At 39.4% G+C, this 14,707-nt stretch overlaps 2 protein-coding genes across 2 annotated transcripts; one reads left to right on the top strand and one right to left on the bottom strand.

Annotated features, from left to right (window-relative positions):
- Positions 1–7,620, bottom strand: LOC147759181 (uncharacterized). The gene is made up of 11 exons (XM_086998538.1): positions 7,480–7,620; positions 6,602–7,054; positions 5,917–6,032; positions 5,430–5,595; positions 5,160–5,195; positions 3,586–3,672; positions 3,154–3,322; positions 2,110–2,236; positions 1,566–1,689; positions 1,082–1,206; positions 1–961 (listed from the first exon to the last, which is right to left on the bottom strand). The coding sequence occupies exons 1-11, from the start codon at positions 7,582–7,584 to the stop codon at positions 829–831; spliced, it is 1,641 nt and encodes a 546-aa protein (XP_086854664.1). The 5' UTR covers positions 7,585–7,620; the 3' UTR covers positions 1–828.
- A 3,393-nt stretch (positions 7,621–11,013) lies between these two features.
- On the top strand, positions 11,014–12,141 carry LOC147759180 (putative ascorbate peroxidase). The gene has a single exon (XM_086998569.1). The coding sequence runs from the start codon at positions 11,014–11,016 to the stop codon at positions 12,139–12,141; it is 1,128 nt and encodes a 375-aa protein (XP_086854695.1).
- Positions 12,142–14,707: the final 2,566 nt, after the last annotated feature.

The following is a 14,707-nucleotide window of genomic DNA, read 5'->3' as shown; positions in this document are numbered from 1 at the left end:
CCATTCCTTAAAAAAACACAACACCTCCCATACTGTAGACCAGTTTTAGGCCGTCTCAAATAACATATTGCTTTACCAAATAAACAATATATACATGTACCTGGATGTAATCAATACCAGCAATATGGCACCAACAGTCTTTTTGACTGGCTGGCACCGTGCCTATAAACTTAAAGTGTATCATTTCGACCAACAGATCCCACAGTGGTGACCACCATAAGGGGTAACATTCTATCAGGCAAGGGTGCCGAGCGAATTATGAAATATATATCTGTGTGTCCTTGCCTTAGTAAAAAATTGAATCCCCCCGTGTTTGCTCATGAGCCAAATGCATAAATTACATATTCAGGGACAAGACAGCTTTTGCTTCTGCTACTGTTGTGGCACCAAAATAGTGGAAAAAATTAAATTTCAACTTATTTAATAATACAATAGGTTTGTTTTAGTATTACTGGTGTCTGATAATTGTTCTCTTGAATGCTTGATTAACATTTTTTTTTCAGAAAGCGATTATCATATCATTAACATTAAAAGTGCCGTTGAAGATGGTCGGTATCCCCTTGCTCAATCCTGAAACATACATGAAGTACTCTCAACCAACATTGTGACTGAGTCGAAAAGCAAATATATCTAAAAGAAATAGATAAAGCCATAAATGAAAAAAATTAACAAATAAATTAGGTTTATCTCTCTCATTTGATCTCACTTTCTATCTTTTCACTACAGTTGCCAGACCGTGAAGTGCACTTAATTAGTCATAGTAGCGGTACGGCAAGCATGACATGTAACCTGGTCACAATAAATCAGATGTCCTATCTGGCGTCATGTTTATTCTGGCTTCTTCTGGCAGCGGATCGTGACGGTAACCGGACCATTGTAGCGAGGCGTCAAGTCGGTGACGTTACCGGTGTGGACGTCCTTGACCCACTTTTCTATCGGGCAGATGCTGTCACTGGGGCACCTGTGGAAAATGTTCATATATTTAAACCGGAAGTACGTTAATTAGGTTAGTGATTCTTGAAAGAAAAAAAGAGAAGATGATATTGACATCAAGTTGAGTGTATAAATTGTCTATACTTACATACAGTCTTGCTCGGCTTTGGCGAACTCCCAGGCAGGTTTCTGAGTGGTGACGTAAAGATGTTGGTAGTTAAGGGTAACTGTCCCACAGACGTCAGACTCCTTCTTGTAACGGCAGTGGTTCACCTGGCAGTACAGAAAAGTTTGAATTATAATATTATATAAAATAATACAAATAATCAAAAAGTAAATTAAAGAAAAATTCGGGGCTCATTCCCGATGAAACTTTTGCTCTACGTAGATCGATCCAACTCCGCGGAGTTACAAAATGCGATCAGGTTAACAGATTAACACTCCTTCTCTTGCTTCCAAAACATTCGTACAATTACGAGTTTTTCTGTATTCTACTCAACACTGAGAGGAAGCACGTCAATCTGTTAATCGGATTGAATTCAGCAAGAGTTCACGGGAAGTTGGTTCGATCTACGTAGAACTATAGCGTAATTGGCAATGAGCCCTAAGGAATGTTAATTTGTAAAACTCACCGATATGTAATCAGTTTTACGGGACGTTGTTAATGTCAGATTTCCGTCGACGCCTGCCATTCCAGCCCCATATCTGCTGAGCTCTCCTGTGCGAAAGGTGGCCCCGTACCTACTCCCCTGTGGTCTGAAATGATCAGAGATAAAACAAAAAGGTGCTGTTACCTTTGCCACGATGGAGAGAGAGAGGGAGAGAGAGAGAGAGAAATCATATTTTGAGGAAGGGCAGAGTTTTCTTTTTCATTGAAATTATAACATGCATTTATAAAAAATGTGTGACGAGAGAAAAAGAATAAGAAGAAAAAAATTTAAAAAAAAAGGGTAAAAGAAGAAGAAAGGAGGTGCTAGTAGGATTATTATAAGCATTTTGCGCAAATGATACGAAAGCTGTCTCCATTTGTTACTGTCCAAGTCTTCGAATATTTCTGCATGCTCTATAATTTAACATTATTGAAAACAACCCCTTACCAGACAAAAAAATACTAATAATAAAACCACTACCACACCCCTTTACGATCCCGAAACAAGATATGACGTCAAATCTTACTTGCAGTCTAGCGTGACGTATTTGCTGACGTCATAAGGTTTAAGTTGGTCACTGGATAGGCCGGCCCTGGCCTCCGTCCACGTAAACTCGGTGTTTGGGTAGACTGTTTTCACTTCACATACCATTGCTACGTAAGATCATAAACATTTTTATTCGTGATAAAAACGTAAGGCCTTTTTCGCATCGAGCGATGTACCATATGTAAATCAATAAAATATTTTAAAAAGCTCAAAGGTCCGTGTTTAAAAATGTTCTAAAGTCATATTTTTTATGTGAAAATATCTTGCAAAGAAACTTTTCTTTCCCAATGTTGACCTCAAATCTATCAAACTTCTAAGATAATTGTATCTCTCTTTCCAAATGGTAGGTAGGCCTACATGTAGCATCAATCTACGTACTTTTGATATGAGACCAGTCAGTCACGTGATCAATGTCATTTGATGAAGGATCAAAACGTTAAAAAATCTAAGAACGTTAAATCTCTTTCATATCTTTGTAATGTTTTTATACTAGAGACAATGAAATGTGTAATATACTCATACTTCTAAATAAATTAAATGGCGCAAATAGAAGTTAAACGTGGGAATCAGATCTCAGTGATGTTGTATTCCATTTCAAACCCCTTTAACATTCGGAATTTTTATTAATAATTCTCCTAGTATTCAATTCGTTAATATTTCGATATATTTGTATATTTACACTTGCAGTTTCCGCGTCGCACCTGATGTCACGTGATACGTGTCACATAACACATCGCAGGATATTACATATTTTCTGGTACATGAAAACCCTATATAAAATGTCTCAGTTTTCGACAATAAAGACACCGATCTCACAACAGGTGCTACACATAGCAGGGGCGGATTCAGAGATATTTTCTGACAGTCTTTCAAATAATCTTTGTTGATCCATCCATTTTTGACCGTCTTCCGACAGAAAAAATTAGATAGGCCTACCCGTCAATTTAAACTTGAAAATATGGCCGTCTTCCGGAAGACCCAGAAGACGGCTTCAATCCGCCCCTGCATAGATGCGGAGACCTACCCTGATAAGGCCTCTCCTCAGAAGGCACACCAGCGTTGCCTTTGCAGGTGTGATATTGTTTACCCCCGATTATCAGACTCCTGACAGGATCTGGGGTGAAATCGTCACGGCAAGGTTTGTCCCCACTGCAGCGACAATATTTGGTGACTGTTTTGGTCATTGTTTTTCTCTAAAATTGGAAATTATTAATTTAGTTATTCATTTAATATATAAATTAATAATATAATTATTATTGTTCATTTGTCGGTTTGCTTGTTTGTTTGTTTGTTTGCTTGTTTATCTATTCTAAGCAATTAAGATACCGATCACATTGTTGTGTTCCATTGCCGCTCCACAATCGATCCGGATGAATCAGTGTACAATGAACGAATGGGGAAATTTAAAGCAACTGTGCTGGAGAGACTCGATGTAATAGAAGCTTTGCGCTCGTACCCCTAATACCAAGGAATGCGGCTTCACCACACTGCACAGCTGGTTAGGATGGGAACACTGAGGCAACTGATCATCGGAGTTTACGCCCTGGAAATAAAGGTCACGCCCTTGGTAGACTCATGCAACAAAAATAAATAAATATAATGAATAAATAAGTGAACGAATGAATAAAATAAACAAATAACTTTAAAATTAGAAAAGCACTCAGAGAGCGCAGACCTCCGCCAAGGCAGCTAAGTCTCCATCCAATGCCGTTTCACCCCGACATTTTCTATATTTTTGTTTTTTTGATTGATTATTGATCCGGATCACTACCAAAAACTAATCATCTGTTCCTTGGCCCACTTCTGACAGTTCCAGAAAATTTCATCAAAATCGGTACTTAACTTAGCTTTTTTTTATTTTTGATTATTGTTTATTGATTGATTATTGATCCGGATCACCACCAAAAACTAATCACTTCTAAGTTAACCCATTTCTGACCTTCCCTGAAAACTCCATCGAAATTCATCCAAACATTTTGAGTTATGTTGATGACAAACAAACAAACAAACATGGGTGAAAACATAACCTCTTTGAAGTAATCAGCAGAGCTTTTCAAATACTTCATTGTCGCACACGTTTTGTTCAATATTTGCAAAAATCGACTTGTCCATTCGTTATTTTTTCTTTTAAAATATAGTGTCCTTCAATATGAAAAACAAATGAACAGGAAGAAATATAGAGAGTTATGCACGCAATACAACAAATAGCCAAGAGGATCCGCTCATGCGCACAAAGTGCAGGCAAATCTGAGAGACTTCCGGCGTGTACAGTCCGTCTCTAGCGAGTCATCTATACATTCTTAGCCTTCAATAAACATGCACTGTTGAGAACAAACTGCAAATTCAAACATAATCTTTAGAAGTATTCATATCTTTTAGTTTTTCACCTCTACTGCGATTTCCCTCAGGTGGCCATATCAACACACTAGCCTATAAAATAAAAGTAAAATCAATACTAAATCAATACTAAAATAGCTGAATAACGACGGCTCGTCCACGGTAGGTTCATCCATGCGTCGAACTGTAATTTGACGCTGATTAAAATATTCTCTATCAGAATTATCAATTAACACGCGAATTTTACCTAGAAATATTCCCATCATAGCTAGTTAATTTATAATGAGGTAGGAAATGAACTAGCCGAATATAACAGTACAGGTGAATAACAACGGATCATTCACGGAACGGCTCATACACGCGTCTGCTGCGTGTGCAATCAGTCAGGACGGATGGTTCACGCAGAACGGACCGTACACCTGACACCCGGTTTAAACAGTGCAGATTCACGGAAAGTGTTATCCCAGTTTCCGCCACGGAAAGTGTTACATCAATGTCATTACACTTCAAAGTGTAATTTAAAGTGTAATCAGGGTTATGACCATAAGCTCCTACAACATTATTTCATGATTTAAACCATGAACATAAGTGATAACACTCTGAAATAATGCATATTCCTATCAAACGTTCAATTAATCAAGGTACAATTTCTTTTCTTCTATCTGGTGTAAATGCAAAAGGGATTCAACGTACCTCGTTGAAATATTCAGTCGAGTTTTCGAGACTTCCCTGCAAAACATAAAATAAACAAACAAATAAATAAATAAATAAATAAATAAATAAATAAATAAATAAATAAATAAAAGTGTGTGCATTTTTATTTGATCATTTTTCTGTTAAAAAATTGCCGTAACAAAATATTCTATAGGCCTACAGATTTATAGAAAAAAAAAAAATTGATTAATGGAAGCTCTAATTTCAATTATTAAATATGAATTCAAATTATCAAAATAAGATACTTACAGGAAAACATAATGGCAACAGCTCTTTTCTCTTTACACGATAATTAAATCTCTGCATCATGCTAGGTGAAATTGTCTTGCGGTTCCGTCTTATGGCAGTTCTTGCTTCTTGCATTAACCGAGACCAATGGCGATAATACTGTAAACAAGTGTTCCCACCGGGACACCTAGAAACGTTAACAGAAAGAAAAACCGAGAGATTCTGAAAGTATTTGAGTTTCCAGTCCTAAAGAGGAAGACTACTTCATTATCACCATCCAAATATGTTGATCACAACTGAAGAATGCAGATATTTAACGTCATTATTTGGTTACGTCACAGGTCAGGTTATATTCACTGACGAGTCTTGGAGATAACATAAATTGCGAGTTGACATTCGTATTTCATCATTCATTTTTTATGACACAAAGAACGAATCACCACGTCATTTTCCTATTACGTTTACGTCATTATATAGCGGTAAGTCATCACGTTACCCATAACATTACCTGCAAGGCCTTGAAACATCTCCCAGTACGATTTGGCTCTCGTCCCCGTACTCGTAAGACACGTCCAAACATTGAGGAGACTCAGCATCGTTTTCAATGCTACAAATTTCTGACACCTGACAACGGTAAGATGCTTGACAAAACTGTTGCATTCAGAACAACTGACTAACAGACCTGCAGATCAAGTAAAGCGACTCACTAAAAAGCTTGCCGGTTAATTTCCGGTTAGACACTGAATACGCAACAAGCATTCAAGTGGATCGGCCATATTTGATCCGCGGGTCTGTTCGTCCGCTGTTCTGAATGCTCTTACAGTGGGCTCAAAACATCAGCGGGTAATCCCCTAACGGTACTCCGCAAGTATAAAATTCGACGAAAATATTCTAACTACAAGTATAATAAGAAGGCCACTCCCTGGATCTGCCATTGTAACGGCACCCTCGCTTTTATCGCAACATTGAGGGTTTCAAATTAACACCTTAGAAACTGGATTTTAAATGTATTTTAAGTTTGTTTCCTTGTTTATTTGTCAGTTTTACCCTTTAGAGCATCCACTCGTTTCGTCATTGAAGGAATAAACCCTCCCCCCCCCCCCAATGCCTCCTAAATTTATACCATTCATACATTATTAATAATAAAAGATAAGTTTTCATTTTCATTTATAGGAAAATGTTTATATATTTACCCTTTCACACGAGATATCCACAGTCTTTATCTCGTTTTCAAATGTCGTGATTTCCAGCTTTGGATCTGAAAACACGGCTCTGCTGTCGCCGGGGCACCTACAGCTCAATTCAATTTTCACCGTATCCTTCCCTGCAGCGTTCTTAACAGGTTCTTTCTTTAGAACTCCCGGGGTTGAAAAGGCGCAGTAGGGCACAGGAGACGGTGCTCCACACGTGTGCAACTTGGCGCCATTATATATTTGCCCTGAGAGTGAGTCAAACCCAAACGAAGTCGCACAGGGCGAGGCTTCATCCGGGCACTTACAGAACAGGGTAGCGTTGCGTGGCAACCATGTGACGTCTCTCATTTGTGAAGATCTGGCGGTGGAGAGCCACGCCGGGAGATACGGACGCACCTCGCTGCATACTTGTGTAGGAGTACATGTTGGGAGGTCGGTTTGACTGTCAACACCCTGAATAAATGAATGACAACTGACAAAGATAATGATAACCAAAGCATTTTCGAATTCCTTCTATTTTATGATTTCCATATACATGTATTTTTTTTATAAATAACCTATATAGGCGCACGAAATTACTACTACTACTACTACCACTACTACTACTACTACAACTACTACTACTACTACTACTACTACTTATAATGATAATAATAATAATAAGTCTTACCCTTGTAAGTTTTAATGAAAATTTAATGCTATTAAAATGAGAAGGATCAAACAACGCTGAAAAATGATCAACACGAGCGTTAATTTTGGAGCTGTTTTTGTTCAAAATCCGCCTATTTCATTTTCAGAGTAATATACGAAAATATAGTTTTAAAAATGCAGTTGCCCTGTTGCTCCTGGCGTTTCAAAATTATCCCAGAAATACAAACCTCTGGCAGAACTATCGTCAGGGGATTACGACTTGTGGTTGCTCCGTATGCGCTGTGGGAGACAGCAAGAAGCAGACATACCAAAACTCTTGAAAAGACCATCATGAGCTAACTTCGCAAAATGAGACTTTTGCGTGTCGCTGGCTAAAGTATCCTTAAATATGCCACGATTCTTGGTTTATATGCACAGCTATGGATTGATTTGGATACCGTAAAATGCATTTGTTTTTGTTACATATATTTTGTACTTGTTTAAAATGTTGAGCATTTTTGTCTCATCTGTGAAGGGAATACGAACAGATAGTGCGACGCCTTGTTATTCACGCTTCAATGTGTCATTCAAAACGAGATAAAGACAACCTGCCGACATCAAAATAAAGCGTCATGTTTCAAAGATTTACAGGTTCACGTTTAAATTTACTCAACTTGCCTCGCAATTGCAGTGCTCCTTAGTCCAACGGAAATCACACAATTTTGCCATTTTTGATTGATTAATAAGCTAATGTACGGATATTAATGTGGTGTCTGTCACGCACGTGATCGGATATAGGTTTTCATTGTCTGTGAGATGATGTCCGTTGAAGTTACGTGGTAGAGTGGGTAGGCTTGGGTGAAAAAAATGATGTGTGTGTGTGTGCGTGCTTTCTTTCTCTCTCTGTAGCTCTTTTTCTTTTTTTTTTCTCTCTCTCTTTCTCTTCCTTTCTCTCTCTGTCTCGCTCGCTCAGGAACACGTGTTATCACTAAGTCACGTACAATTTTGTACATGGACCTGTCATGCCGAATCATACAAGGGAGATGGGGCAGGACAGCCCCCCCCCTTCAGATTTCCGAAACTAACATTTTGATGTTATTTTTATAAAGTTAAACCCTATTCCTTTCCCTCTTACAAGTATAAAATGAAAATAAATATGATCTGTTGATAAGATTTAATAAAATAAGATCAAGCCTGCTCATTAAAAATACCTGGTGATCACGTATACTAGAAAGTGCTTTAGTATGTGGTGGGTAACCCAACAAGGCGTCAGTTCGTCACTTTCTGTGTACATTGAGATCTTACTTTTGACATGGGGAGTGCAAAAGAAGATATTTGTGTCTCCAGAATCAAAACCCTTTAAAACGCGATAAATTAACTTATAAATACGTGCTCTGGTCGGCAGCGGTTTCTCAAACAAAACGTTCGATTCTGTGTATTTGCCAACATTAGAATATAGTTGCAGATATTATCTGCTGTTATAGAATGAAACTGTCCGCTTGCACTCTGCGTGACACTTGTTAATAAGCTGTGTTATAAATGGATTCGATTCTCTTTCTCTCTCTCCACTCTCAGTGAGTGCATCATTATAGGCCCGTAGCCAGTAATTTCAAAAGGGGGGTTCTTTTTTTTGGAAAAAGTGGACCTTTTCCCATAAAAACGTCATGTACCTAGATCAATTTTTACCTAGAGTGGACCTTTTCCCTACGGGCCAGCATTATGATGTTTGCCATTCAGTCATGACTCAACTTCTCTTTGATGAACAAAACAGGAAAATGTGTATTCAATTTCATACACTTCGTGAGTCATCTGTGTATTGGCCGCGGATACTGCCCTCTCTCTCTCTCTCTTTCTCCCTTCCCCTTTCCCTCTTTCCATTTTACCCCTCTCACTCTCTCACTCTCTCCCTCACTCTTCTCTCTCCATTTTGAAAGAAAGAAAGAAAGAAAGAAAGAAAGAGAAAAAGAGAGGACTACATATGCACTTAATTCCGTTCAAATAAAGTCAATGGTATACGCGTCCCTGATACTGCCTTGATCACCGTCCGTGGAATGGTCAGACACCATAGGTGTCACCCTGGACGCCTGACCGATCAAGTCACCGATAGAGCAGACAGCTGGGCCTCGACAGGACCTGTTTCACAAAAGAAGCATAGTCCGAAATTTGGCCCAAACATTTAAATAATATTTTTGACTTTGAGAAAAGAAGTACATCCGTTGCATGACAATAAAACAAAAGCACTGCCAGTTTTATAACAAAAGACATGAATAATGTACCACGCCATTACGCTACATTAGGCTACATTTTCGATCTAAAAATTTGGAACAAACTTCGGGCTAAATATGCCTTGTGTAAATCGAGCCGCGGTGTCCACCTTACACGACTTTGAGCACGATTCGATTAAGATACCCTGACACATGTACGACCCTGTTTGACGTCTTCAACGTGAAGGTTGTTTTGATGAGTTTTATTCTATGTACTGCGACCTTTTGTGTTCAAGGTGTAAAAAGATTTAAACAAGTTTGATGTAAATAATACGATGTATCGTATTAAAAAGTATCAGTCGAATGCATTGACTAATTAATGCATGGAAATAGACTTATGGGATTTGCACTGGGGCTTAAACTGATACAAGACGGATAAGATTGATATCCTTCGTTAATTTGTGGTCTGGGTTGTACATCGTACTGAAAAGGTACATTAAACACAGGAACACACGTCAAAGATTTAGATTGCCAACGAAACCATCCCTTCTGCCGCCTAAGGAAAAAAATCATTTTGAGATTAATCATATTCTTCCAGTAACGTGTAATGTCTAGAGGTTTGATTGGGGGGGGGGAGGGCACATCAAAATGATGCTGTTTTAATATATGGATAAGCAATATCGGTATAATCGAGTATCGGTAATATAATCGGTACCGAGTATCGCCTGTCAAACAGATACTTTTTGTCTTAAACTATGTGTACCTGTTAATATGACGTGTTAATTCCTCCTTTAAAATACTGAAGTTCACTGGTTTTCCGTGTTTTGTTAATAGGCACGTCATCGCTTTTGAGCGAATTGCTTATGGGTTTTACGTCAATGAGTCCAAAAGATTGTTGTCTAAAAGAAAGTGAGTCTTGAATACGATGCTTTCACCTCAAGAATAGAACAAAGTGTGACATTATTTGCCTTGTGACTATTCATAGGTGAATATATCAAATGCTTATTCAGTTGATATAATAATATTCACGACGACAATAGAAACACACAGAGGGATTATTGTGGCACCTAGTGCGTTTAATTTCAAGGCTAAGTAACTTTTAGAGTAATATTGTAAGCATAAATCTAATAACGTCGTGACGCGATGACAACGTACTCAAGCTCCGTAACGTTGTCATTTCAAGGTTGAGTGTCCTTGACATAGCATAGGCGTCATTGTAAAAACTGGACTTATACAGGGAAAACTGGACGCTCCAGGGTCGGATTCCTTTGTTTTTAAAGGATGTGCATGTAACTATGCCAAACTGATTGATTAATTACCTGAGGTAGATATCATTTGTCAAGCTTAAACATAAGGACGACTAAGGGACAAACTTTAGTCTTTGGGTGTGACTCGGATAGGCGTTGAGCAGGATCGGACTACATTATAATTAACGTGTAAACCTGCCTTAGTTGAATAAGATATCTTCCAATAAAAACTGGACAAAGGATATTTGCCAGGTACAAAACTTCCCATTGAGTATGAAGCCTTCATAACAGACAGCGAGAAGTGTTGCGCTACACTCTACTTTGGCCGAAGATGCTGCGAGTACTGATCGTCTCGGCCGCCCTCTGTGCAGTGGCGGTGCACGGTCTCACCAGAGCCGAATACGACCGTGCCAAGTCCTTGCTAACTGACCTCATCAACGGAACTTTCAACAGAAACCCCGACGGTGGCCTCCAGCGTCCTCTGGTCGCGTCCGCCATCCGCTTGGCCTTTCATGACTGCGTGAGCGAGAGGTGCGACGGGTGCATAAACCTGGACGACCCGTCCAACCTCGGCCTCGGAAACATCCATCGGCGAATTGAGAACGTTTACGATCGAAACAGACTGACCGGTGTGATATCCAGGGCCGATTTCTGGGCCCTTGCTGGCGTGGTGGCAACAGAGATGGGCCGGGGAGCCACAGTCACGACCCCCTTTCGCTGGGGCCGCGAGGATTGCGCCACGTCCCCTACCACGAGTGCGATGGACAACTTCCCCAGCTCTCTGGAAGGAATTGAGAACACCTTGGGGTACTTCAAGGACAATTTCGACATGGAGGCTCGCGATGTTGTTGCCCTGATGGGTGCCCACACGGTTGGCCGCGCCGATCCCACTCAGTCCGGTTTTAGTGGACGGTGGACAACGGTACGAGACCTTTTCGACAACGAGTATTACCGCAATCTCAAAGAGATGTCATTCAGTCAGATGGACGCTGGCGATAACCACTGGCAGTGGACAACAGTAAGAAGGAGACAACAAGACTCGACTCAACAACGTACCGCGACAGCACAAGACTTTGATAGGGACTCTACAGGTCCTAACCCCTCGTCTCTCCTACGTGAAATCCTACGCAAGCTCGCCGACGTCGACGAACAAGCGGAAATGGCCAGCAACCATCGCCAAAAACGACAAGGCGGCGGCGGGGGCGGCGGCAGGGGTTTTATGCTGAACTCCGATATGTGTCTGTATCGCGATATCAAACCGGACGAAAACGGAGAGGAGACCTCGTGTAAGACCCTGAACACCGACTGCCCCAGGACAACGTACATGTCCACCGCCGACATTGTAGACGAGTACATTGCCGATAATGCTGCCTTTCTACGGGATTACGACGCTGCGTACGCTAAAATGACGCACAGAGGCTACGAGGCGCAGACGTTGTTTGAAGTGCCCGAGGAGTGAAGTGAATACACACGTGCAGTTTCCACAGTTGCAGCCGTTATGGCAATACTTTAGGTCAAACGTCAAGTGTATATGACTAACCGCCCTCAATCGTTTTCTATTTAAAGGACTTTGCATCACAAAATGTTGACTTCTGGTAAGATTTAATAGAACGTATAATATATTCACATGTGCATCTCGTGGTACGTGTAAGCAGCTGTAGTTTTAAAATAGCGTGAAACTTTACTTTGAAGCCGTGGATTGCTGTACGCGATGTTTTTAAGCACTGGTTCTTGTCAGTTAGCTTTATGTCATTTCGGTGACGATGTAGTACTCTGATTTAGATAACGCTAGCCCAATAATAAACATGTCTCAATCTTCAATGTGGCATTAATCATTCAAATGAAAGTAATGTAAGTAATGGGTGACAAAACTTATACAGAGCAAGAAACATTGCATGGAAGATCTACATTAACACGTCTCCTATACATCTTGATTTATGCCGCCATGTACGTGTTACATAGTGTTCAAATTGATACTTCAAGGAAAATAAATCCTTTTTACATAACTGACTCTCTAAGTTTACATTGTTTTTTTCTTACACCGTATTTGCACGAAATATTTAAGATTCGGATGCATTGCCATCCGTCTTGCGGTTTAAGAAGTTTTTTTTTCGCACATCCTTTACGGTAAAATTTCATATTCTTGTATATCCGTGCAATATAATAATAACTCGAAGGCCGACCTGATTATTCAAATGTTTGATCCATTTATTTCATCACTACATGCTATCAACACTTAGCACCAAAAACAAACACAATCACCTTAAATATACAGCACAGATGCACGCTACCAGTGCAATCTGTACACATCATCGTTATCTTCATATCAGTAACGTCTGGCAAATCCCATTATAACGCAGATAAAATCACACCGCTCATAACTTCTCCGGGAAGTTTTAAATAGTTGCTCCATTCCTCTTACGGTCAAATAATAATTGCTTATGTACAATGAAAACGCACACCATGTTCGATGTAGTACTTCGCTAGGAAAACGTATTTCCGCGTGCTGCCATATCTCCATGAATAAAAGACGCACTGCCAGCTATCGACAAATCAAGTTCATTACCAAATGCCCTTTTTTCTGAGTTCAAATCTTATCCGATTAATATCCCATTAATTTTATATCCTGGCACTTACGCTTGACAGCGCTCCTGGCAGTAAAATATGATTACTAACTGCCAATTAAAATATGGCCAATAAAATATTTATAAGTATTCTGATTGGACAAATACGTCTGCTTAAGTGTTACGCTATTTTCATTTGGCGTCACCGGCTCTTTATCAATTTCAGGAGCAGATATACAAATATTCAAATACAATATACTTGTTTAGTATATCTTTCATGTTTTGTAACTTGCTTTCTTCTACTTACGGGATCCCATAATACTGGAAAAATATCAGAACATACCCTATAATTTTAAATGCATATTCAATGTTCATAATTTTACATAATTCATTTACTGATGAGAAATTCCCCGCATCCGTAATGCGTCTACCGTCTTCTTCTCATCAATTTTGCATTGTTGTGCCAATAATTAAACCAGATAATACCTTATAATATACTAAATAATTAATTAACTAAATGTTAACTACTTCCGCCTGCTTCAACTAACCAAAAGTCTACTGAACTGGCTGAACCAAAGGTTGAATGCTGAACTTTGAAGTTACCTCTATACCTTATCCTCTTTCTAAATCTAAATTAAGCATGGACCACGTTCTGCAACACGACATAACAGGGTAAACTGTTCAAGCAGCCATAAACTCTGCACTCATCTAAATAATTGTGCAAAGATCACAGTCAAACTAGGCATGCCTACACTGTATTAGCTCTAGACCGGTATGCTTAAATGGTTAAGTCCTCTTCATATCGATGCAAGAGAATTAACAACCGGTCACCAAACATAACTCTCTAGAAAATCTCTAATTATAGCATTATATTCTTTTTTCTTTTTCTGACCCAGAAGTCTACCTACAGTACTGTATCTTTAATGCTGAAAATAAGTAGACATTGCATGTCATGTTTTCATTCAATGTACAAAAATATGACCTCATTAAAATAGCATTTTTTGTTTTATCAAATTTTAAATCAAACCTCACCACTGCTACACATACAGTGTGCTCTAAGAGCGCATTCTCAACGAATTAAGCCAGGCTTTACAAAGCCGGTGACCTAAAAATGGCGGACGTACATGAAAGAAAAACCGCCTAATCTTTTAATAGTCTCTCCGCCTCTCACACGCCTCCCCACACGTCGTCCCTGCGGGGTACAGTAATTAAATCTCGGCTCCGAACATTAATATTTCCGTGAATATCTCTGGTGATATTATCCGTAGATAGTCGATTCATTGCTGCTCTACGGGCCAAATTATTCCTTTTTCGTCTCTGTTTTCAAAGATAATAGAACAGAAGAGCTTTTTTCCTTCGATCGCCTTCAGCCGCCATGCTTTCTTCGCCACGAGTTTAACTGATGAGCATGCGCACTTAATATTTCTCAGGTAGCTTCCGCATGGCGAACGGAGACGCGAT

This window comes from Lingula anatina, unplaced genomic scaffold (genome assembly GCF_051362555.1).
Source record: "Lingula anatina isolate TDL-2025a unplaced genomic scaffold, LinAna3.0 unanchor82, whole genome shotgun sequence".
NCBI classification, from domain to species: Eukaryota; Metazoa; Brachiopoda; class Lingulata; order Lingulida; family Lingulidae; genus Lingula; species Lingula anatina.
The sequence above is the reverse complement of the archived record's forward strand: the minus strand, read 5'-3'. Positions and strand labels throughout refer to the sequence as shown.